Raw genomic sequence first — 27,115 nt, 5'->3', positions numbered from 1 at the left:
GCAGCACAGACAAATGGCATCTCATCACTGAGAAACACTGGTAATACACACAATACATAAGTAATGATCAAAACTCTATTTTTGTGGCAATGTGATGTTGTTCCAGAAACAGGGCACCAGCATTTCTGTTTGAGTGACCAACAGGTACTTGTTAATTAGCAAAGCAATGACAGCAAATGCCCATGGCATCATGCAGGACAATGAAAGGTTTAGGGTTTAAGCTACTAATCATCTCGAAGAGTAGGGTAAGAAGATCAGTGAGCTCATTGAGTGGAATAAAAGGTATATTGAACCTAACCATGGAGCAGAAGCATGACTTTTTCTTAACTGCAAAGAATCCACCAGCAGAAGTCCAATAGTTAGAACAGGAACAAACCAAAGTGACGAGCATGTGGACAACCAACAAGGTGCACATCTCTTGTCCACAGACTGAGCTGGTAGGTCAACAAAACAAGGAGCGAGTGTCGGCTTACAAATTCCGAGAAGAGCAGCAATGGAAACCACTCCCCTTGATGCAGGCACAGCACATCTCCTGGAGACATCTGAGAAGGTTCTCCCCATCCACAGCAGAGAAACAATACTGCAGTCAGCAGCATGGGAGGGAGACCACTCTGGAGGAGCAGGAGGCATTAGAACTGCATATAGAGGGGGTGGGGGTCTCTCGAAAGGAACCTCTCTGAGGGGAGAGAACGAATCCCAATTTGAGCAGAATGAAGCCTGAAATTCCTACCATGAAGAATGTTTTCTAATAAGGTGCACACCTCGACCAATCAGGTTGCTGCTGTACAAGCATCACTTTTGAAGACTTTGGTGGAATCCCAATGGCAATTGTGACTGTGTGCTGGCCTCTGCTCAGGAACAACATAGCAGGAGGCCTATGAAACAAGTGACTCCATGAAGCGGTGGCTTGTCCAGAGGGAAGAATCTCTTGTTGAGGCCCCAAGTGTTGCAATGAAAAGACTCTCAACTTTGCTGGAGAGGAATGAGCTTCTGTAGACACTTAACATTGTTATTTGATAGCAGCTATCTGGGTTTGTACAGCAGCATCCTTTTCCTGAAGAACATCTGATGGAACTGGAAAAGAAAGTGACCATAATAAAAGTAGTAACCGCGCAGTCTGTTTCTCGGGAACAGAGACCCAACATGAATTTGTATTTGTATTTTATTTATTTATAAAGCGCACCAGGCCCGAGGGCATCCGGTCGCATCACTTGGTTACAACATGGTAAAAGGCAAACAGAACATTACATTTACAGTTTAAGTTTACAGTTGTATACATAGGCAAATTACAGAATAAGCGGGACCCTAAATACATGTAGTGAGGCTGGTGGCTATTGCATGAAAGGAGGTTGGCAAGTGGAGAGGAGAGAGAGAGTCTTGGGCGGATAGCCACACTTTGGCCATGTTTTTGAATCTATGGAAGGAAGGTTCCACTCTTAGCAGGTTGGGCAGCGAATTCCACAGTTTAGCAGCCATTACTGGGAAACTAGTTTTGCCTGATCTTTGAAGGTTGAAACATGGTATGGAGAGGCAGTTAGTCTGAGCTGTTCTGCTGGGTCTATTAGAGTTGTGGAGGGCAAATCTATTAGCTAGGTAGCAAGGTGCTTGGTTGGAAAGGCATTTGTGGGTGAGAGCAAGTGTTTTCAGAGCAATTTGTTGAGAGACTGAGAGCCAGCGTATATTACGTCTGGTGTCTGAGATGTGTTGGTTCCTGGGGATGTTGAGAGCTGCTCTGATGGCATTGTTTTGGATAATTTGTAACTTCTTTAGGTTACAACGGTTAGTGCCCAAATAGAGGGCATTACAATAATCAATTTTAGACAGCACAAGTGTCCTGGCAAGTGTGATGCAGTTAGCTGGTGATAAGAAGGGGCGACTGGCTGTAATAAGCTTCCAGGTGTATGCCGGCGCAGAGGCGACTGCATTAGTTTGTCTGGCCAAAGATAGTGTGGAGTCGATATAGATCCCTAATGTTTTTGTGTCCTTGGAAACCTTAATGGTATTACCATCAATGGTGAAGGATTTAAATGCGGGGTCTAGTTTGGTTACTTTTTGGGGAGAGCCGAGAATGAGGAGCTCTGTCTTTTTGTCATTCAGACAAAGTCCATGCTGCACCATCCAGGCTTGGATGACTTGGTAGGTGGCATTCACAGAGAGAGAGTTGGATGTTTAGTTTCCTGAGATCGGGATGAGTATCTGGGTGTCATCAGCATAATTGATGTATGTGACACCCAGATAATCCAAGATATCAAATAGTGATTTTGTAAACACGTTTTACAACGTAGGGGAGACACAAGATCCTTGTGGGACCCCGCAGGTGACAGGTGAGGGTGAGGCTGCTGCTAAGGGGACGCATTGATCTGTTGTCCAGGAATGAACTGATCCAAGCTGTGGCTTTATCCGAAAAGTGTGCAGCTAGTTTAAGGTGTCGACACAGTATTTGGTGATTTACGAGATCGAATGCTGCAGAGAGGTCGAGAAGGAGTAGTAATGCAAGTTTACCCTTATCTCTTAGGTCTTCAATCTGAGTTTTAAGATCGATAAGGGCAGTTTCAGTGCCGTGACATGGTCGAAACCCAGATTGCCTTAGTCCCAAGAGTTTATTAGGTCCGAGGCATTCTTGAATCTGTAAGTAAGCAGCTCGGTCAAGGAGTTTTAGTAGAAAAGGCACCGTAGTGATGTGTCTGTAATTAGTTGGTATATTGGCGTCCAGGGTTTGTTATTTTTAGCAGCGGGATAACCCAGGCGTCCTTTAAATTGTCTGGTACGATTCCAGTACTGAAGGATGAGTTCATGAATGTGGTAATGAAGGGAGCTAGCTCCAGGGGGGCCTCCTTAATGATAGGCACAGGGCAAAGGTCCCCCTGGCAGTTGGAGGGTTTAAGGCTATTGATAATATTTTCCACTTCAGTAACGGGTAGAGGTGAGAAGCTGAACGGGATCAATGAGTCAGGGGTAGGGTTGATTATTATCGGTTGAATGTTGGGTTGCGAGTTAAGTTGTAGACTAGTTTGTCATTAATTTTGGCTTGGAGGGAGGCTATCTTGCCAAGGAGTGGTTTTGAATATTCGTGCACCAAGTGCTATCTTTGGTGCAAGTGTCCGGTGCAGTGACAGGGGTTTCAAGTTCTTTTAAAATTCTAAATGGTTCTTTGGAATTAGATTTGGCTTGTTCAATGCGTTTGTTAGCAGGTTGGGGAGTAAGTGTCTTTTTTTGCCTGGAGTATGGCTTCCTTGTAGTTTAGCGTTGCTAGAACAATGCTGGCTTTATTAGCTTCAGTAGGGTTACTTTTCCAATGTGATTCGGAAATTTGTTTTTCTTTGCGTAGAGTTCTGAGCTGGGGTGTAAACCACAAGTTGAGGTGAGCTTGAGGTTTAGGTTTTCTCAGTTTAGATGGTGCAATGTGGTCAAGGGCTTTTAGCATAGTGTGGTTGAAGGTGTCAACCAAGACAGTTGGGTCAGTGCATAAGAGTGCCTGTTCATTAAGAACTGGTAGGATGAGAGGGAGAAGTTTATCACAGGTTATGTCGTGATTATTTCTAGTGGGAATAGCAGGTGCGACGTCTGGAGTGGAGCTGATGGTTTTAGCGAGGATGTTAAAGGTGATTAAATGGTGGTCAGTCAAAGCACAAGGTTGGTTAGCTTCCACATTAATTTCACAGTTAAGGTCGGCTATCCAGTCAAGGATTCTACCCTTGGAATGTGTAGGTTTGCTGATATGCAAAGTAATGCCTGAGTTTGTGAGCAAATTGTCAATCATCAGGGCAGCAGTGTCATTAGGGTCGGCGAGGCCCAAGTTGAAGTCGCCTAATACAATCATCTGGGAATTGATTTTGGTATTGTCTGCCAGATGTTAGATAAGTCTTCAGAGAAGGTGGATAGGGAGCCTGGGGCCTGTATAGTAAGTGAAGTGTAATGGTGTGGTTAGGGGTAAGGGCAAATTTGGCAGTTAGCACTTCCATCGAGAAGATTTGATGCACCGAGGAGAGACGGAAGTTTAAAGAGTTTTTGTGGATGATGGCAATGCCACCACCTTTAGATTGATTGGTATTACGGTCGTGTCTGATGATATTATAACCTGTGGGAATGACTAGAGAAAGTAGAGGCCCAGAAGCAGTATGAAGCCAGGTTTCAGTGATGGCCATGAAGTCAAGGTCATGAGTTAGGATGAGATCAGCCACATCAAGTGCGTGGGGTGTAAGGGATCTGGCATTAATTAATGCCCCTTTGATGGTGTTTGTGGCGATGTTGTCGGGTTGGGAGGTAGGTGTGTGTGGAGAGGAGACAGTCCTAGCGATTGGCTGTGGGTGTTTATTCTGACACATGGGTGTCATGTGGTGGTGAGAGGCATGGGTGAGTCTTGAGCCAAATCTGACGTTTCTCATTGAGAGTGAGCATGGTTGGTTCGAAGTGGGTCTGGTGGCAAAATGTTGGATCCATAAGGCGGGGTTATTGAGGTATAGATTTGTGTGGGGAGGGGTAGTGGCCATGGTTGTAGTGTTGTGGTAGCGGGGCAGTGCTATGGTTGTGCGCGGTTACTATATGGAGGGTGAGGTAGAGGTTCGTTATGTAGGGTGTCCTGACCCACGTTTAAGCTACCCTGCTACAACATTTGGTGCTGTGGGCTTAGGAAATTCAAGATGGCGGAAAACCCACATGTGCGCCGAAATCCAGGAAAGCTGCGCAGTTGTGCGCACACCAAAATGGTTACCTAACTTGCCACCCACCAGGGTAAAGAAAGGTCTTTGTTAACAAAATCCACTTTTACTGATGTCAAAAAGTTGCTGAAATCGTGACTCATTGGACCACTTTAAAGATTCAACCCTTTTTGTGGGGTTCCACATAACCATCTTACTGTAAGGAGCCCCATCAAAACAATGTTAAGCAAGGATTTACTACCATGTAAGAACCATTCCTGTTTAGAATGCATTAATCCAAGAAAATCCCAAAAATGGGTGCAGTACCAGTACTCACCACTATCCAAAAGCCGGCGTTTTAAAACCCACTGTGTGTTTTTCTGAAGGCAAGCAAAATGCCTATTTCAAACCTTGCAACATGTGCAAAATATTCACTGAACACCAGCAGACATTTGGCAGAATGGAGTTTTGTGTGCCTACAAAATCTGGGAAATGAAGAGCCCAAAAACAATGCTTATAACAAAAATGCTATGGAGTCAGCAGCTTAAGCCTAACTGCAACTGGATTTAAAACCACCAAAATCGAAAATGTTAAATTAAATGAGTGACCTATGTTTGGTGTCACATGCCTTTGTAACTGTTGAAATGTCATAGTTTTGCACTTAGAATCAGCATTCTAGCTGCATGTGTAAAATTACAAGTTATTTTAAAAGCAACAAAAAGTTAGCTGAAGGTCTGGCTTAAGGAACTTGATTTTGCCTAGCAACGGATCCCATCAGGAGTGAAACTTGAGTCACAACTATGTTCCCAGGCCAATGTTCCTTTTGCTGCCCACACTAAGGATATGCCATCTATCTGATAATTGAATTTCCTGTGCTCTGCCAGAGAGTGAACAAAGCCCTCTCCACTCAGGCAAAGGTTTTTATTACAGACGTCGTAAAAAGTGGCTTCCTCCTGGAGAAGCTGGGAGGGGCACTGCCTGTGAGAAGCAAGCTGGCTTGGCAGAAACTGGAAAGACTGGTTTCTGTACCATGTGACCTGAAAAGACACACCCCTGCAGCAAGGATATGGTTTTATAAAAAGGGGGATAATTCATAGTGCGGACATGTGAAAATTTTATAAATGATACCATAATTCTTGTGATTTTTCTGCCCACAGTTTAAGACGTGGTAGGAACCGGTGGTATGTTCAGGGGGGTTTTAGCGGAAAAGTGGATATTACTCTAAATGTGTGCATGTTAAAAATCTGAAACCTCATCAGTTAATGTCCCTACCCCCTGCACACATGTATGTAAAGTTGGGTCCATGTCGGAAATTGAAAAAGCAGTTAAAAAGTCAATTATGTACACTCTTTGAATGCAAGCTCCGAGAATGAGCAGATTTGGACATAGACATGGCTAAATTCAGCCACACCATGTATATGTAATTTCAAACAACTGTGTAACTCTGAAGTATGGATTTTGATCATATATATATTTGGGTGCACAGATGATAAGGGAGGTTGTTTCAAGAGATCATAAAATGACATCAATCTGACTCACAGTTCAGTTTGCCAATCAAGCGGAGGAATGGAAGCCTGACCAATGACGAATGAGAGGGGCAAGTCTAGTGATGCAACACACACACCCATTCTCAAGAAACAGATAAAAGCAGAGAGTCAGGACACATAGAGAGATTCAATTTCATCTGCCGCTGGAAGCCCTGCCGGAAAAATCCATACTTACCTCCATCAAACTCCAGAAAGCCAAACTAGAGACTTCAATCTATCCAGAGCAGAGACCAGACCAGAGAGAAAGCAGTGCTGTGCCTAGCAGAGACCAGACCAGAGAGAAAGCAGTGCTGTGCCTAGCAGAGACCAGACCAGAGAGAAAGCAGTGCTGTGCCTAGCCGAGACCAGACCAGGCGCTGTGAGCAGAATCCGGAAAGACCTGACCAGACTGAAGATCGTGACCAAGTCGCTTTCCTGTTCAAAATCTCTTGTGAGTACTTAGCAAAACTCAGAACACATCTCTTAGTTTAAATTCATCTAATTCAATCTATTTAACCTAAGTAGAACTGCCTCCTATCTGTCACCTGTCATTTCTAGTAAAATTTGTCATTTTGAAAAAGTGTGCGTTTAAAATTTACAAAACCAAAAACGACCTTTACTAAATTACTCATATCTCCGCAACCGTTTGGGCTAGAGACTTGCAATAACTTTCATTTGGAAGCTGAGATCCCAGGCTTTCCTAGGACCCCAAAACGGTAGAGATAGTCCTTGCGGTTCCTTTGTAATAGCGCTCGGCGCATCCGCGAATTTTGCCGCGATTTGCAATTTCTTCACATGTAAAAAAACTGCTGCTGCCTGATTTCATTTGCCAGAAATTCGTTTAACCTGCTAACTATCCCTGCATCATTGCTAGTGTGAGCCTGGACTAATATTAACTAGATACCACTCATCCTGAACCTCTAAAAGGGAATTAAGAGCGTTTCCAGCATATTTCTCATTCATTGCTAGCACCTATCAAAGCATTTGCCTGTGTTTTCAAACTTCTGTTTAAGCTTGCTGGATTGAACTGAATTACAGTTGATTGCATTTCTGAGAACTGTGTGTTTTCCTTCCATTTCCTTGCCTTGCATCAAGGGGGGGAGGGGAGTAGCCAGAGAAAAGTGATTACATTGTTTGGTTGAAATCATATTGCGTATTTTCTGTACTGCATTCATTGAATATTGCATCCACCTGAGCCTACATAAAGCATCCTCTACCACATTATACTTTTGTTCCTATTTACCAGTGTGCTACCTTATCCATTTCATGTCAACTCATTAGTGATTAAAGAAGTGTGCTAGTGCCAGATTCTCCGTTGTTAATATTTACCATATCAGATTAAGTGTGATATTCAATTATTAATTTATTAAAAAGTGTGATATATATTTTAATTTATCAAATAAACCTTTAAACTTGCAAAACAGAATTACTTCTTGGCTCAGTGGGGTCAGGGGCATTCCAAGAGAGGGGTGTTATACAAGGGTAGTCATCCAGAACGCATGAACTGGACCTAAAGGTATATCAATAAGGGTTTTCATTCAGTATTCTAGACTAGGCGTTAACTTGGCTGTAGTGCTGAATTGAATCCTCTTACAGTTACAACAGCTAATGCAAATAGCTTGGGGAAAGGTGGTCGAAAGGAGTGATTGGCTACTGGAGGCCAGGGCATAGTGGCTAGTTGCACAGGGGCTTGAATGCAATTACAGTAATATTGTACAGAGTGCAATTTCATAAAATAAGCATAACATGCAGTTCGGCTGAGATGAATGCTACTGAGCAGACCCAACAGGGTGGGCTAGAAAGGGATTCAGTAATGTGACTCGAATGCAGTATCGGCTAAATAGGCAATACATACATTACACTAAGTAAATGCTACGAAGCAGTTTAGTTACAGGGTCTATAGTGATAGTTAAGGCTAATGCTTCGTAGTTATTAAACAGTCAGCAACTCGGCTAGTAATTAGGCCTAACATATATATTATAATATAGTAATTATACAACTAGGGTGAACAACAAATGTATTGTAGTCTCCAACAGTATAATCTGTGCAGGTGTGATGGTTGCACAAGGAGGCATGATTACAGGGTAATGCACCCTAATAAGGTTTGTTGAAAAGTAGCCAAGGCAGTACTGTACTAGAGACATTTAGATGAGGCCATGGTATTGGAGAATATCGCACGTAAGGGTCATGATGATAATTGTCTAGTGAGTGGACTTTGAACACCTATTCCAATTGGGTGGGCCACTTCTAAGTCAAGAGGCGATGATTAACTGACATGAGGGCATCCACTCGCTGCGAGGGTCGCAGTAGACAACTATAGTCGAGCAAGTCAGGCGTTGAATCACAGGTCGTAGAGGAAGTGCAGTAATGTACTTACGGGTGTGCTAAAGGTAGCACCGTCAGGCACCGAACGCCGTGTCTTGCCGCGGACAGCCGCAGACAGGCCCTTTTGCACGGTCCTTCTGCGTGCGGACCGGCTTCCGCCTTCAGCGTTGTGGCGGAGTGCGTATGTAGGTCAGCTCAGCCAATCAGTGGTTGATGCTGCAACATGCAAGGATTACAGCCAACAACAAAGATGAAGGGGCCATTGACCGCGTTGATAGTAATGGCGTTGGGTGGTCGCAGAATGCAGGTTAACAGCAATCAGCTGTTCTTCTGGCCGATTCCCGTTATAAAGTGCTATGAAGCGCAGGGATGTGCTTCGTGGTCAGGGATATAGGCAGTGTGCATATAGATTGCACTCCTATCGTTGCAGGATCAGTACCTGTAGCGGGCATCAGACGAGTACTGCTGGGAGCGGGATGGGGGGAGAGAGCAGCTCCTGCTTTCAATGAGAGGTGAAGATGATCAAGAATGGTCGTTTTCATCTCTGCGGGCGGAGTTTGACTTGGAGGGGTCGTCTGGTGACTGAGACAGTCTTGGTAGGATCAGGAACACTATCAAGATGCGACTGAGACTGCCTTCCATCGGTAGCAGAAAAGATGGATACCAAGAATGGCTGGAGAAATGAATGCATGTTCAAACATAATAAATACACTATGTTCCACCCACAACATCTCAAAAAAGAGATGTACCCTCCTCTCTCTTCACCGCCCCTTTCAGTCTTCAGTGGAGGTTTCGAACTTATGTGGGGAATTGTGATGAAGTGCTCCCTCTGACCACAAGCCTGGTGCATGCATAATGGAAAGTTTTTAACTATGTTCATGGACCTGTGATACGGCCTTCTAGCCAAGAAGGGCTGGGAAGCCAGCGAAGGGGGCGGCAGAGGAGGAGAACCAGAGGAGAGCAGGGCAAGATTCCCAAATTACCTATCTACAAAGAACATGGAGGAAGCGACTGTTGGCCATGCGATGGAGAGATGGCATATGCTAGACAACCAACATATTGGTTGTAGTGAGGGCAAGATTCAGGGAGGCCTCTGCAATCTGGTAACCCAGACTCCAGAGAACAGTCAAGTTGGAGGTGCAGGTGTAATGCTATATGCTGTACCTCCACAGAGCAGCCAGAAGACTTTCAGAGGGGACCTGGAAGTGAGGAATCCAAAACTAGAAGAACCCTGGTGAGAAAGAGTTTCATGGATGCCCGGCGCTGGTGATGAGAAATGGAGGGCATGCCTAGGAATGGCGAGGGGATGCCCAAGGCATGCTGGATCTTGAAGGCCACATATCCAGGTGCATTGAAAAACCGAGTTTCAATAGAACTGCTGCTAAAGATAATGACAATGAGAGTGTAAGTGAGCAGAGAAACTGTGCATGCTGGGACTTAAAGGCAAATTCCATAGGAAGATTGAGAAACTGAGAATACAGAGAATGATTTCATGAATGGGCTTGATGAGGTCAAAGCAAAATGCAAATGGCTATTGAAGGCAAAGCGCCTAGATATATTCAGAGCCAGAAACATGGCGCCAATCCAAGAACCAGGATTAGGCGTTCTGGGCTATTGGACAACACATTTGATATAATACAACCTCTGAACTCTAATGTGTCATTTAAAGCCGGTAAGTGAAAGAAATCGCCACATGCTTGAAGGATCCTTTTGAGTCTACATGCTTAGCCAAGTGTTTTCTGAATAGAGTAGTTCTAATTTTTGTAAAATCGTGGATGCCTATATTCTAGACTGGTTTTAACCAGGCAAAGAAAATACTTCCAGCCAGATCAAAGGTAACTTAGTGTAGCCCAAAGGAGTGGTACGATTGGTTTATGCAATAAAACACAGTGTGCTTTGGCTAATAAGTAGGCCTGAAACATATACTATAAGCTTTCTGCGTGCCTACACATTGTTCCATCTCTGGAGAAATGGGCAGACCGTGTTGCCAAAGAAGAGCGAATGTGTTCTTGCTGGACAGAAGATTAGAGAGTGGCGACCAAGTAAGACAGCTCGATGATACATCCACATAATCTAGTGCAGGGGTCTGCAAACATTGGCTCTCAGATGTTTTGGACTACAATTCCCATGATATCTGGCTATTGACTATGTTGGTTAGGGTTGGTGAGATCTGTAGTCTAAAACATCTGGAGAGCCAAAGGTTGCAGATCCCTGAGTTAGTGGGATGACCAGCTCTTAATTTCAGTTTCAGAGATAACATGATGCTGGAAACCAAGTACCACACAGCCCTGTGACTGAGTCTAGTATGTGCGAATCCGTGTCCATCAGTGTGAGAGGAGCAGGAGTGGCAGCAACCATTGAGAAAGTCTCTTTAGTATAGGGCAGAACAGCACCTCATAGCAGCTCCAGAAACATCATCCATCCACTCTGCCTGAGCTCACCTGCTTTGAATCCCCTTCATTTGATTATGCCCAGGTATCTAAAACTCAAGTCAGCAAGTTGGTGCTGAGAAGAGTGGGCTTTTGTGAACTGTGCTTAAGACCAACAACTAAATCACATTTTGCATGCATCTAGTGGCAGCACACCAGGTACCAGTCCCCAGAGAGAGAGACTTGTAGAGGAGTAGGTAGATGCCATCCTGCCAGTCCCCGCCAACTCTCCGTCATATTAGAACAATCAGAGAAAAGCTATAGTTGGGACCACCTGCATCGTTCCTATACCGCATTGTGTATGAGAGATGTTATGCACTCAGACAGCCATACAGAATGTACCCTTGCACTGAAGGTGTGGAGGGATATTGCATAGAAGGAGGTTGCATGGAAGGATGTCACCTGCCAAGATGTCAGAATGCATCAATGAATATCGTGGATGGAAGTTAAAATGAAATCCGACAAAGACAAAGGGATGTGATAAGGAAGATATATGAACCTATGGTGAAACGATATGAAAATATTAAGTAACTAAGTACCTGAAGCACTAAGAGTAACAGGAACCTGAAGTCGAATTAATCATGGATCTAAAACGAAGATTAAGTAACTTACTGGCCAATAACTGTAAATACGTAGTAACACAAGGATAAAAGAAAACGTATAGAAGCTTGCTATAGAGGTATATATAACGTGGCAAGGACGGCCATATCGGGATAATGGACGATGGTTCACGTGAATGTAACAAAGCTACCACAGAAACAGGCCGAGGCTGCAAGAAACAGGAAATGTGGAAACCAGCCCTGTGAGCAGAGCCGACAATGAGACAAGGTTGGCCCAGAATGAAGATGCTATCGAGGGATAAGCGCAGAGCACAAAGGGAGTACATGGATAAGCTCAGAATGTAGAACATTCTTCATAGATGAAGGAAGATGAAAACATCTGTGAGAGCCAAACCACTGGTCAATTAAAAGCATAGCATAGCAAGTTCATTTGAGATAGGGTTAGCAAGTCTTTAGAGGCCGGTAAGCAAGTCTTTAGAGGCGAGAAGGAGCAACAGCACTGTGTATAATTAAATCAAGTAGCAGTAAATTTGTGGTCCATTCACACGTGACTCAGAAGTCGAAAACAAAGACTATTCATTAGAGCCTCAAGCTAAGACAGTGGTGTGCTCACACTCCCATGAATGTACCAGGTCAGTGAGTGGCAACAAGGTGAAAGTACAAATGAGAGACTTGACTTGTGACCTACCGATGAGAGATGGACTAATTGGGAAAATGTGGAGTAGATTGATGGCATTCAAGCATCTAGCATCTACGTACGTGCTGCTAAGGAACCGTAACTCCAAGGTTGGGATAGTATGCCAACCAATCACTGGGGTTGAGGGACAACCTAACACACAAAGTTGCAGGAGCCAATCCCCTGATGTTTTGTCCACTACAATCAGTACTGTATGTGTTTAGAGGTAGTTCAAGGCGTGCCCTACAGATAAGGGGAAGTCAATGAAGCACTAGCACTTACATGCTCTACAAGTAAATATGTTCCTTTCACCAATCCCTAGCCTTCATAGGTTTTGTATTTTTGCGACGTAGATTGATGTCATAGATGTATAAAACCTCCATGCAATCAAACTTTGTTGCGAGTGTACATGCATCAGTCAGGTCTCTCGGCTTTATTAAACTGAAAATAAAGTAGTACTTTGCCATATTCCTCGAGTCTGTCTGGTTATTGAGTTTGTGACCATTACTGTAACTTCATCTCACACAAAAGATGCTGCAAGGTTCTACAGCACAGACTGTCTACAATTCTGAGCATCCCCGGCCCTTCCAGTAGGAGGTTCACCACTTGAGTTATGAATTTTGCCTGTGCTCATCTAAAACCTTCTCTCTGTCAAATGATTCCTGTTAAAATATGATTTCAAAGACCAAAGAGTACTTTTCTTGTAAAAGCCCCCTTTGAGCTGCCCCATACATCCGACTGCTTTTACAGCTCCAGCCTACGTGCCCCTTATGCAGTCCACCGTTTTAAGAGCTCAATATCTGCCCAAATGTTAAACACCATTCATATTTATTAATAGTCGGAAAGTCGTTTTGCGGCTTTTCTCCACTTTCCCACTCAATGATTCAGTGTTTCTGAATGCAGTCATGTGTACTGCTTGTTTTTCTAAATACTCCTGTTTGATACCTTTTGTGTGTGTGTTTATTTTTTTTTATCGTATAGAAATTGTGCTAATTTATTCCTGCGCCCGGTATGATTTTGAGGCTAAGAGTACTTTACTTACGACTTTTGGGCGTTTGGTGTGAAAGGGAACTTTGGAGAACATAAAAGCAGTTCCCATCCAGAACTGGAGTAATCCAGTAAAACTGTTTCTAATCTTAAATCCAATGTTTTAATTACTGTAAATGAACAGATGTATTGTTGGCAGTAAAACCCTCATAAGATCATGAAACTGTTTGATGCCTAAATTGTGCAACATTTCAAATTAAAAATTGTAATAATTTGTGAATCTAATATTACTGATTTAAAATGATAAGCGTTGTTAACAACTGTTTGAAATGTTTGAAATCATATTTCTAAAAACAAGACCGGATTCATAACCTTTTAACAAATAATCCCAAACCTCCTATATAATGGTATGACATTTTAAGTGTTGAACATCTTTGAAACAAGTGTTTGCTAAAACAAGTTCCCTTTGCTAAAAATTGCCCACTTTTTCTTACTTTCTAAGGGGTTTTGCTGCAAATCTCTGCTTGTATTAAAATAATTCTGCCAATTGCTTGGACTTAAACATTGTTAAAACAGCTTAGATTTCAATTATGTTATTTGCAGAGGTTTTTCGAGAGATGGATACGCACATAGCAAATATTGCAGAGTGCAGGCTACTTCTTGGAAAGATCTTAAATTAGACAGATGTCAAAATATGAAATTGGTTAAAATACAAGTATGTGGTGAACTATGAGTTTCTGCAAGCATTTCGGGTATGTGGGACACCGCCTAGCATAGTGTCCCCCTGGGTCATAAAGGCCCAGAATATAGTCTCTCCTGTAGCCACAAGTATTTTGTATTTTATTGGAGACAGCAAAAAGTAACTGACAAAAGAACACTGAAAATAAGACAAAGGGTGCCTGGTGCAATCCAACAGCTGCGACTATACAATGCTAAGTGCAGTGATGCGAGAAAGAGGAATATTAACCAGTGGGGCAGAATGCCCTAGGGTAGCACAAGTGCTGATAAATTTGGGGACGCCAGAAGCAGTCCAGGAGGTGTGGGAGAGTAGGGAAGTGTTGGAGCCCAGAGCTGGGGTGCCTTATTCCATGGACCTATACATCCAATCATAGTGACGTCACTATGGTGACTGCTGCTGGGGGTCATCCAGCAATGGCCAATGCCTTTCGCCTGCCCTGCTGCACACATGCATTTGAATGTCGTGACAACCAGTATCATAACTCCTTCCTTTGCTCTTTATTTGTACTGTTTTCGTGAAATGGAAGGAAATCAAGTTTCCAAGAGTTTGGAAAGTGTGTTGTCGAGGGGTAGAAAACACCAGAAACTATACCCAGCTCCTAAAACATCCCATTGCATGGCCTGGTCTCGGCTCTGCGTGGAATGTGGATCTGGGAGGCATGAGAAGTTCCTGGGGATCTGCTCATTTGAGACCCACCAGTCCTTCTTTCTCAAAGGGTAAGTGGAGAAGACTGCTCTGTGACCTTGCCCTCTGCCACCCTGTGCATCTGTACAGGACATGGTACATCAGTGTAATCAGTTTAGGTGTCACCAAGTCACCTTAGCTGGGGCCCATCAGCTCGCTGCACCTGCAGCTCCTCTGGAAATCTCTGCCAGTCTTACATACAGTACTTGTTGGCCATAAAACCCAAGCCTTTGGGCTACCACTGATCAACATTCCTTCTCTCACAAGAAGCCCTAAAAGCATCAGATCTCTTCTTAGGAGACCGACATGCTACCTATCCCAAAATCTAAAAAGAACCAGGGCGCATCTGACCCTTCAACATACATACATTCTGCTGTGACATGATGGACCAATCGAAACACACTGCACCTATCTGGACAACTGGACTATCTCAACACACCTTGTCTATTGTAGTAAACTCATTATGGTAAACTTTCTGCTGATCAGAACACATACTACAAAGCAGGCGTTCTTCTGCCTATCACACGTTCTGCGTATTACAACACCCTGTCTGTCATTAAGCCTTCATGTGGCAATATATATTTTCCTGTTCATCACAGCACAGCAAAATGGCAGAAGTTGTTATATATATATGACCACCTTACATGTCTTGTCATGCACAGTATCCTTTTGCGCAACTATCTAATCATTATCTCCAAAATGTAATCCACACCAATCATCAAAGTACCCACTTTCAATCTCCCGCCAGCATTTGTTTACTTCAAAACATCCACTGCTCCTGTAGGAAATCTATAGTCCCTGGTTACCTCAGTGTTTTCCCTTTTTCTGACGCGTGTGTCACCTCTGATTAGGAGAGGAGCCTCTATACATAGCCACTGGCCTTCCAGCACTACAACTCTCATTCGTTGGTACAGATTCCCCGCGGCTGCAGTAGAGCCCCGCGGTCCAGTAGCAGAGCAAAGCACCAGCTCACTCCATCTGCAGCATTACTTCTGAAAATTATATGACGTGCTACCAGAGAATAGTACCCTGGAGCTTCCCAGTACGACTGAATCTTTTCACCTTTCTGTTACTCCATACATTACGACATCTTAAGAAGATTTCCACAATTGGAGATGATTTGCTTCTTTACTTGCTGGATTGAATTTCCTTGAAGCAGTTTCCACCACGCGGGGTCTGTAGCCAGAAACTCTATACCTGGACTCAGTGATTACAGAATTTAGCCCCTGTACGGTGAAGATTAGCAGCTCCCACCCTACAGAGATCTCGATACCGGAGGCCCAGACAAAGGCGTTCTAATCTCCAGCCGAAACGCCTAAAGGCCAAACACTCCATGTGCTGCATGGCCCTTACCAACTAGATAGGGGGTCCCTCCCCCTGGCGTAGACAAATGGTTTTTGGTCCTCTGTATGTGAAATGTAATTCACACCCTGTTTTTGGCCTTTCAGCACCTCTAAGTTTAGTGGGGCGATTTATGCACCTTCCGCTACTTGAGGACTGAAAAATCAGGTGTTTCCTTACTATCCGTCCCTCCTGTTCTTTTGTTGTTTTTTATGTACTGCTAATATGCATGTTTGGGTCAGTCCAATTCAGTTTTTGATTTGACTAAATTCAAGTTGTTCTATTATACCTGACTGGTTGGATACCCAGCCTAAAATAAGGGCTCTAGTCAACCCTCGTTGAAGCTGGTGGTCCAAACGATTGGTCAATATGCTCCTTCAATTGGAGCTGTCTAAATATTGAATAATCTTAGTTACAAATGTAAACAGTGTTTTTGTTTTCTTATTATGCACAAATGTCTATATGCGCACTTAATTGATACTCACTCACTAAGTGACTGTTGAAAAGCAAAAATATCCATTGTGAAATTATTTGTTCCACATATTTGTTCCACATATTGTATTTTTTCTCTACTTCTAAACCAGACAGTAATGGTTTATGATTTGTTGGTTAAGATAAATAAAATACAAAAGTATAAATGAACAAAGGTTTAGTCAAATGGAATAATGACTAAAAATGAGGGACTTGTGCCCCCTTCTACCCTATATGGTGATCTGATTATGCATGCAAAGGATACTTGGTTTACTGTTTGGAACCCCATTTTGAAATAATTTATAACCGAATCATGCAGACACTCCGACATTAGGATAGTGTTTAGAGTTACATCTGTGGTTGGAGCCCTTCTGTTCTCCTACAACTCTCATGAGCCATTCTCTGTCTAATCAATGGTGAGGGATCATTGATGTCAAAGTACAAAACATCTGGAGAGCCACAGGTTGCAGACCCCTGTTTTATAGTGATACACTGCGCCCAATTTGGGAGAGGCAAGAGCTGCGACCGAACCTCTTCCCTCGGCCTGGGAAGATGGCTGGAGACAGAGAACCATCTGCATGATCACTCTGGGCAGAGATCTTCAGAAAGAGCCCTGGTGCTACACCGCCAAATTACCTGGCACTCTGCTTGCAGACAAAGTGGGGTCATTGTGGTTTTGTAGGAGAGGTCATCTGGTACTATCATTTTAAATGAATCTGAAGTACCTGAACCCCAACCAAGGGAAAGAGGAGGGCATGTGCTGCCATATGAGCACGTGGCCAGGCAGAAGAAACTGCAGCAGATACATGTGCATAGATATGGTGTAAGATTATAGAGGGTGCGAGAGGGAATTGCAACCCTGGCACTGGGTTGTATATAACAAGAGCTAATAGAAAGTGCCCACTGTCTGTGGGTCACCCGCGTCTCCTGCACAGCTTTTGCTACTGGGTACTAGTCAATTCTTATATATGAATAAAGAATGCTCTATCAAGATCCACACACTTAATGCACTTTTATGAAAAAGAAAAGAATATACGATTTTTCTTATGATGAAGCAGAGTGGATGTGATTATTTGAATCTTATTGGAACTGTTTTTGTTGAAACGAAGGTCCCAGTTTGTGGATCTTGATAGAGCATTCTTTATTCGTATTTAAGAATTGACTGGTACCCAGTAGCAAAAGGTGTGCAGGAGACGTGAGTGTAAATGAAACAAGGGGGGTAGGGTGGGCAGCACTAGGTACGCGAGATTACGTTTCCCTAATGAAGGTACTTGTAGATTTAATGGCGATCCTCGGAGACCCGATGTACACTACACTGGTGTATAAAACCTGAAGCAAAAGAGCGGCTGGTGTCCTCTGTTGCTCCCACGTCGATTCCCATGGAAGCATTGTGAGCTCCATCCACTAAACCCCCGTTCACACTTGCATTGCAATAGTGATGAAAGAAATCACCCCACTAGGCCCCGCATGCTCCATTACCCAGTTTTGTGCCCCCATTCTGAATTCACCACCAAGGAAGTGCTCCTGAAATTGGCGAGTACCGCAGAGACTATTTTTCTCCCGTTAATTGACTACATTTCTGCTAACGTTATAGATATTTGTGCCTGGAGCTTGCAGCTTTAATGTGTTACTGTTTGGCAAATTATGAAGGTGCGGGAGTTGTGCTTTTGAGCTTGGACTCCACTACCAAAGCAGACCCGGAATGGTGCGAGGTCAACAATGGGAATAAGTGGTGAAGCGATGCCCATTGGATGGTAGAGGCCAGAGTATTTGACAGAGATCGAATATGCTTTTGTCTTTATGTCCCTTGGTTGGACATGTAGGTAATTCAACAAAAATGTGTTTATGATCTATCCATGGTTCCCCTTCCAGCCCCCCTCATCAATTATTCACATTACATCCCTTAACATACAGTATTCCTCCATTTGCTGTGCATCCCACAACTAGCCAATGTACACAACTCTATACCGCCTTCCACCAAACTCCCCAGCTCCCCATCCAAGGTTGACCTCTGATGGTCTAGTTCCCATCCACCACCATCTCCACCATGCATTGTCCAGGTCCCCCTGTCCAGTGTGCACCATCCGCCGTGAGGATCCCCCAGGCAGTGAGTGCTATTACACCATCTGGTATTTCCAGCTCACAATTCAGTGCCTCGTCCCAACATTCCATGTTTACTTGTCACAAATTCAGTGTGTCACCTGCTAAAGGCCACTCTTGCGCATCTCACCATTCCTCCCCAGCTACTGTCAATATTAAAGCATTCAGTGATTCCCCTCAAAATGTAGAGGCTTCTTCGCCCCATCCAGTGGGCCAGTACTACAACCCAGCGTCCATCCATCACCTGGGTTTCCATTGGCCACCGTCCAGTTTCCAATCTACCATCACGTATTGCTCCCCTCTCATCTCTTGACGTAGCACCCACTGTCCAACCTCCTAACATCCCGTGTTCACCACTAGATCCAGTTTCCACTCTTCACCCAAGAACTACAGTTCCAAGGATGCAGCCTACCAGCGCCCTCTATTCAAGATCCACACTTCCCACCATCCAGTGTCAATCATCAATGCCTGGACTACATCACACCAACTATTGGCTACCAGCGATTGTTCAGTGCCCCAACTCATCATACAGTGTTTGCCTCATAACAATACATTGCCTTTGATCGCATTCGATGGGACATGATAATCCGGTGGCAAAGAGGCCCCAGTATGGCGAGTCAGAATGCAAGTATGGATAGCCAGAATGCCAGTATGGAGAGCCGGAATGCCAGTATGGATAGCCAGAATGCTATCTGATTCCCATATGCAGAGCCAGTGCCAGTATGGAGAGCCAGAATGCCAGTATGGATAGCCAGAATGCTATCCGATTCCCATATGCAGAGCCAGAATGCCAGTATGGAGAGCCAGAATGCCAGTATGGAGAGCCAGAATGCAGGTATGGAGAGCCATAATGTTATCTGATTCCTATATGCAGAGCCAGTGCCAGTATGGAGAGCCAGAATGGATAGCCAGAATGCTATCTGATTCCCATATGCAGTGCCAGAATGCCAGTATGGAGAGCCAGAATGCCAGTATGGATAGCCAGAATGCTATCTGATTCCCATATGCAGAGCCAGTGCCAGTATGGAGAGCCAGAATGGATAGCCAGAATGCTATCTGATTCCCATATGCAGTGCCAGAATGCCAGTATGAAGAGCCAGAATGCCAGTATGGAAAGCCAGAATGCTATCTGATTCCCATATGCAGAGCCAGTGCCAGTATGGAGAGTCAGAATGCCAGTATGGGGAGCCAGAATGCTATCTGATTCCCATATGCAGAGCCAGTGCCAGTATGGATAGCCAGAATGCCAGTATGGAGAGTCAGAATGCCGGTATGGATAGCCAGAATGCTATCGGATTCCCATATGCAGAGCCGGTGCCAGTATGGAGAGACAGAATGCCAGTATGGAGAGCCAGAATGCAAGTATGGATAGCCAGAATGCCAGTATGGATAGCCAGAATGGATAGCCAGAATGCTATCTGATTCCCATATGCAGAGCCAGTGCCAGTATGGAGAGCCAGAATGCCAGTATGGATAGCCAGAATGCTATCTGATTCCCATATGCAGAGCCAGTGCCAGTATGGATAGCCAGAATGCCAGAATGGAGAGCCAGAATGCCAGTATGGATAGCCAGAATGCTTTCTGATTCCCATATGCAGAGCCAGTGCCAGCATGGAGAGTCAGAATGCCAGTATGGAGAGCCAGAATGCTATCTGATTCCCATATGCAGAGCCAGTGCCAGTATGGATAGCCAGAATGCCGGTATGGAGAGCCAGAATGCCAGTATGGATAGCCGGAATGCCAGTATGGAGAGCCAGAATGCCAGTATGGATAGCCAGAATGCTATCTGATTCCCATATACAGAGCCAGAATGCCAGTATGGAGAGCCAGAATGCCGGTATGGAGAGCCAGAATGCGATATGATTCCCATATGCAGAGCCAGTGCCGGTATGGAGAGCCAGAATGCCAGTATGGAGAGCCAGAATGCCGGTATGGAGAGCTAGAATGGATAGCCAGAATTCTATCTGATTCCAATATGCAGTGCCAGAATGCCAGTATGGAGAGCGAGAATGCTAGCATGGAGAGCCGGAATGCCGGTATGGAGAGCCAGAATGCTATCTGATTCCCATATGCAGAGCCAGTGCCAGTATGGAGAGTCAAAATGCCACTATGGAGAGCCAGGATGCTATCTGATTCCCATATGCAGAGCCAGTGCCAGTATGGGTACCCAGAATGCCAGTATGGAGAGCCAGAATGCTATCGGATTCCCATATGCAAAGCCAGTGCCAGTACCTGCGGGTCGCTCGTATGCACTAAGAAGAAACCTATTATTGGCCAAGTCTGCCCCCAGACACAGAACCCTGCCCTGCTCCCTGTGACTTCACAATCAGCCTTTCTTCAACTTGGAAGCGGGCACTGAGCAGGCAGACGATGCTGGCACGAGGGCAGCATGTGGCAGACTGTCCCAGCTGGGAGGGGGCGTGGGCGGCAGCTCTTTTCTCTCACTCTTTGGAAAGTGGGGAGGAAAACCCTGCGAAGGATTTCTGCACGCAGACCGCTTTTCTGTCTCTCAGTGTTTCTTTCTTTCATTGCCCTCCTCGCTTCTCCGCCGAGTCCTGTGCAGTGCTCGCGCGCTGGGCGTGGCAATGAGCAGGGGCGGTCATTGGAGGGTTAAGACCAAGTGAGCTGGAGACTAGGCAAGGTTTGCAGCAGGCGTGGGCAGGGGCAGCCCACAGGGGTCTGGGGTCCTACTTATCTGCACTGACACTGGTTCCACTGATCGCCACTGGGTATCTCTCCTGCCAGCCTCCTCTCTGCCTTCTCCAGCGCAGGGCATTCTGCCATCATGCGCTTTAGTAGCGCCTAGAGGAAGCAGCTAGCAAGGGTGGCCGTGTGCCCTCGCGGTTTGTGCAATGCCCCCCCCCTATACCTCGCTTCTTCTAGGCGTTCACCCTTCCGTGGTCACTCCCGTTCCTCCCCATGCACCCCCTTCCCAGGGGTCTTCCCCCTATCCTCCCCCGCCCCGCCATGTTTCCCCGTTGCCTGCCCTCTCATGTCACCCTGGCCTGTCTCTCCTCCTGCGTGAAGCACATGGCTGAGGCAGATGGTGAGGGCAGTTCCTTCCAGCGCTGCTTGCATCCATCCTCCGACCCCTTCGCCGCCCATGCCCGCCTCCCCCCTCCCTTTCCCCACTCCCCCAGCCCCGTGTCTACCTCTCGCCCTCGTACAGAAAAGAGACTTAAAGTGCACAAACCTTCAAAGTCCGAAATGATGCCCTCCAGGTGCGCGTTCACGGCTGGATCGGACATCTCCTTCGCCCCCTCTCTGGCTAACGCGGAAAAAGTTTGCAAAAAAGATCCTTGGAAGCTCGCAGATCCTGGAAATTCCGCCCCGCCGTCCTTTCGGCCACCCGATCTCCTCTTTTCTTCACCCTTTCCCGTTGGTGCTTTCAACAGAAAAAAAAGCACAGAACCACATGAAAAATAAAGAGCCCAGATCAGGAAGTTGCCCTGGAGGCGCGCCCGATGACTTCTGGGCGCACGGGCTGCGATTGTTTTCTAATTTCTATTTCGGGTCTCCCTGTACCACCCCCTGTCACAGGAGTGCGCCGAGGAGGAAGCCCCCTGGAGGCGGGGTGGGCTGGCTGAATGAATGGGAGGGAGGCAGAGTGAGTGGGAGAGGGGCTCTCCTCTCAGTACACATGGACACACACACGCAGGCAGATCACATTCTGCAAGGGGGCTGCCACCACCCTGGGCCTCCCGCCCCCCGGCCCCCACTGCTGCCTGAACATTGGCTGCCTCGCGCGTCCGTCAAGCCCCGCTCACTCGCGGATATCCCATGGAGCCGTACAGAAGAGGCGGCCTGGGCTGACTTCAGCACTTTTTTGGTGAAAAAGCAGACACTCTCAAAATGCCCATGATCTTCTGGGCATTCAGCCTATCAACACGCTCAATAATTTAGCTCGATCTGCAGTCACCCTGCCCGACTTTTATACATGTGCAGTGAGATTATCATACTTGCCAACATTCTGTGACCAAAAAGATGTAGGATTTTTCAAGTTTCAAAAATAATAATTCGCATAACAATGACAGCGCATGGAAATACAAAACATGCATTGTTGGCACCATTGAAGCATTCTAAAATGCACAACATGGAAAGGTGTTCAAATGTTAAAAATGTATAATTCTGAATGGTAAGTTAACACCAAATTCAGTTAGCTAACTTCAGAGAAGTTAATGACACAGAGCTGGTAGGCAACGTTTGCCACTACTCTGTAGCATCAGCCTGGGCAATACATATATGTTCCTGCAGTGCAGGTTGAACACTGAACAACATGGAGACTGATACCCCCCCTCAGTCTGATAGGCAGATGCTGTGTGATGGGTTTACGGTCTGCCACTTGCCTACACTGGTAGTTCACCTAAGGGTTGTACCCGCAAGAGTGCAGGACAGAGCCATGTAGCTGTCTGGTCAGAGGATTGGTCTGAATGCAGTCAAAGTAATCACCTACCAGCCCACTGTACAAACAGACTGATTAGTGTGTTGCATGCTTTGTGCTGGAGCTTGCTCACATAAATGACTTGCCACTGTACAAAGCAGTAGCATCTGTCACTGGAGTCTGTAGGTGGTAGGACTGCCTAAAAAGCAGTAGCCTACTGCCTAAATCTGTAGGGTTGGCATTATTTCTAATTAAAGAGGTCCAGATGATGCGATCCAGACGCGTTGGCCAAGTAATAGAGGCTTCTACAACATATTGAGGGGCACCCCACGTACCAAAAAAGTTAGTGGGAGAGTGATCGTGCCGTTGGAGAAGGAGTCGGTTAGATGAGACTGGAAGGTGTTAGGATATAATTCAAACAAGCACTGGCAAAGACAATGTTTTTTGGCTTTTGTGTAGGCACAGGATAGGCATTTTCCATGGTAGGCACTACCATAATGGTACTGCCAGGTCATAAAATGGCGATAACTGGCACATTGTATTGCAACTTGGGCATATTCTTGCAGGGCCTGGCAAATGGCCATCTAACCACTCTCCACTTGTATGTTGTATAGGTAAATAGTTGGGGGTAGGAAATGTATTGCACTGAGATGGATTGTTGGGGGCAGGAATTGTATCACAATTAGCTTAGCTGGATTGTTGGGGACCTGAAATGTATTGCACTTAGTTGGATTATTGGGGTAGGAAATGTCGCATTAGGTGGATTGTTGGGGCCTGTCCCGCCTAGATGATGTACTAGGACAGCCAATCTATTGTACTTAGAAGACTTGAGGGTAGCATCTCCGTAGCACCTAAAAGACTCTATGAGGGTAGCTGGATTTTTGTCTACACAGAAGATCTGATGAGCTCCATCTGCGCTCTAGGTACGTATAAACGCACCACTTCAGTGGTGACATCTGCTGCAGGCACAGCTATCCATCCACACATATTAGAATGCAGCTACGACCTACTACACGATTTGGTCTAGCTGGACACAAAGCTTTTAAGCCTACTCACTCCAGACTTGTCACAATACCTCTTCCATTGCAATACAGAGACGACCTATGACAACATTTTAGTTTAGCGGAACACATGAGTCTCATGCACTCGCACACACTGTGACCCCCCCTCAGCACCCACTCACATGCCTGACCTGTTGGTTTGCCTACCGAGCCCTAGCCAGCCCATCCAATTCCTAATCCTGGCCATATGGCACATGCTGTCTAAACCTCTATGAGAATTTCCCGTACTCTGTAATGCGGTCCCTGTGGGTGTTCCCACTACAAGTGCATTGAGACTATAGTAATGGTAAAAGGAGCAATATACTATTGAAATGGGAAATTGAGCAGAACCTTTGGAAGTATTCAAGCCATTAACTTTTAGAAGGATGCTTAAAAATAACATTGCACCCCATTAAAAGCACCGAATGAGCTCAAACATATCCCAGCAGTGTGCTCTATGGGCAGTCAGGGGAGTGTAAGGAATTCGACCATCCGCCAGGTGGGCGTGCACTCACCTGGGCTTTTTGAAATGTTTAATTAAATGGAATGATGGTAGACCAAACCCAGGAAAAGGATCCTAATCCACACACATCTTCCTATGCTCACACCGCAACAAACACATAGCCCTGTGTACTCTGGGTGGACAGTCTACAGGCACAGTCCACCATGTCGTATTTAGTTGGAATGTAACAGCCAGGAGTGCACCATGTCATCTCCAGGAAGGGAAGGGCCAACCTTCTCCCTATCATGTCCATACTAATTAACTAACAAAGGCTCCATGGATCCGCCCTGCTCTTTTGTAAGGCCCTGCAGCTGCTGTCAGCAATTAACATACCAATAAGAGGGTACTTCAAACAGGCCCACATGGAGCCTGGTTGCAGAGGTTAACAAAGGAGACAGGAAACCAAACAACCTTTCATATGTAACTGTGTTAACCTGAAGCCAGCTCCCGCCCTCAGAATCAATGACAGTGAGCGGCCATGTCTGAGACTGTGTGTTTACAGTAGGCAAAACCGGGGGGGGGAGGGGACCCCATTCATAAGGTACGAGAATATGGTTTGCAGGAGCCAGCGAGTCTGGTCTTGTCACAGCTTCAAGGGAGACCTGCCACATTAATCGGGATCTACAGATAACCAGGGATAATCTTTGATCAACAACGGACAGGAAAATGGGTGGAACTTAGTATCACATGTATTCACCCCTTTACCTTTGCTGTTGCAAAACACTCTGGTTATGACCTCATGCATACAGGAGATTGTTGGTAGGGACCCCAGGATTGGTTCATTAAGGTAGGCTTAGCCTAAATCTATTACTGTGTCCCACTGGGCTGTAAAAGAGTGAGTAGTGAGAGTAGTGGGACCATTTAAAACTGAAGACCCCAACGTCAATTATTCTCTCAAAAGGATTTCTTACTGAATCAAAATAAGATGTGGCAATGGCAGCATCCATATGTCACTTGTTGTTTAATGTGGGTTTTCATTTTACCCATGTATTGCTTGACCTTCATGTTTCCCAACTGTATCATCGACCTTGTACTGCATATGACTGTATGCTAGCTGTTTATGTCAAGTGCTTGCATGTTCCCCGGTGTGCGTATTTTGTTCCTGCAACACTGGACATTGCCTGTGACATTGTGCCCTTAGAGTTTGTGTGTGTATGTGTTTGTGTGTGACCCTGCATTGCTCAATGTCACCGGCATGCTCCTTGTCCCTTGCATGCTCCTTCCCCAGGACAACACTCCCTCCAGGAACTGGTTCCACCAGTTGTTCAGCTAAAGCCTAGGATTATCCCCTTTCAACTCTTCCTAAGACCTGTAATTTCCATCTCCCCATTGTCCTGCCCTTCCTGATCCCTGCAAAACTATTTCCTTAATGGGGGTAGGTGGGCTCTGGAAAGCCACTTGTCCCAGACCCAGCTCTGGGTCCAACTGTCCTGCACTCTATAATTTCATCTCCCCATATTCTACAATTAACCTCCCCTCAGGACGCCAACTGCCAACTCCCATGGCCTGGGAATCGCAAAGAACACCTGAAAGTTTGTGCTCCGCTCTGCATCCCATCTCCCCCGGAAATGAAAAAAACATGTCCTGGAAACAACCAAACAAACACTTGCCTGGGTAGAGGGCTGGCCCTGGAGTGGGTGTGAGCAGCAACCCTATATAAGCCTGGGGAAGAGGACTGGGGTCTCATTGTTTGGCTGCTGGCGGTGGTGTGCTGACAGAGGGGCATCAGAGCTCAGGAGGCCCCTTCCACATGTACCCTTGTCTTCCCTCTCCATTCTTCCTCTCCTTTCCTCCTCAAACTGCTCTATTTGTCCACCAGTAGCGCTCCTGGCCTGTGTGCCTTGCCCCCCGTCTCTCTTTCCCTGTGTGTCTCTCTCTCTCTCTCTCTCTCTCTCTCTCTCTCTCTCTCTCTCCCTGTGTCTCTGTTCCTCCCTCTGTGTGCCTGTGTCTCTCTGTCTCTGTTACGCTCACCTGGTATCCACAGGGATGCCACCCAGCCCTGGTTGGATGATTTACACTCTCAAACCCTCTCCCGGTCCCTTGGTAAGGCCTCTGGTTAAAGATGGGTCTGCAATATAGGAGAGCTGGATTCAATACCAGATTGTCTTTATGTTTTCCCACCTCCCTTTTCATCAACTCCTTCCTCCCCCTTGGGCCTCTCCTCACCTTAATATTGTAAGAGGTGGATTCTCCGTCCTGCTCCTCGTGTTGGGGCGCGTAGATGTGGGGGGCGAGCAGTGACCAAGTTACTTCACTGGTGCAAGCCCCCCTGTGGGAATCCAGGCCTGCTGCGACTCCGTAGGTTTGCTGCTTTACTGTCTTTATATGCAGTTATTATGTTCCTCTTAGTTCGAATAATAATGTCTTGCTTCTTTCCTTTTAGGTATGGAAAGGTATTTTGGTGTTGTCATGCAGTTTGAAGATGAGCATGGGCCGGTAGGTGAAAGCGCTGTGTGCGCGATGCTGTCCAGTGAGTAATGTGCGATGCGCGGCGCAGTTTCGCCTTTTATATTAATAACCTGTGTCTTTTCTCTCCTTGCAGGGTGCGATGTTCCTCGCTGAGCGCCGGAATGTTCCAGCAATGATACTGACAAGGAGATGACTACCCAGGTAAGAATTGTGTGGCTTTCTTCATTCGGGAGGAAATGTGAGTAAACGCTTACTAATGCTGTCTTTCTTTCTCCTCTTTGCAGGTTATGGTATTCCAGGATGCATGC

General features: G+C 45.7%; 1 protein-coding gene across 5 annotated transcripts in view; it reads right to left on the bottom strand.

Moving 5' to 3' along the window:
* SEPTIN9 (septin 9) overlaps positions 1–27,115 on the bottom strand; it is a 948,816-nt gene that overhangs the window by 615,318 nt on the left and 306,383 nt on the right. The window contains exon 1 of one of the 5 annotated variants that reach the window (XM_069654627.1): positions 21,669–22,112. The exons of the other annotated variants lie outside the window; for them this stretch is intronic. Coding sequence (XP_069510728.1) covers positions 21,669–21,723 — 55 coding nt within the window. The 5' untranslated portion in view covers positions 21,724–22,112. Of the gene's footprint in view, positions 1–21,668; positions 22,113–27,115 lie in introns of those variants that run through there. 5 annotated transcript variants of the gene reach the window in all.

The sequence above is a fragment of the Ambystoma mexicanum genome, chromosome 3q (assembly GCF_040938575.1).
Source record: "Ambystoma mexicanum isolate Mex_15411 chromosome 3q, UKY_AmexF1_1, whole genome shotgun sequence".
NCBI lineage: Eukaryota > Metazoa > Chordata > Amphibia > Caudata > Ambystomatidae > Ambystoma > Ambystoma mexicanum.
Note: the sequence above shows the minus strand (reverse complement) of the source record. Positions and strands in the feature narration are given on the sequence as shown.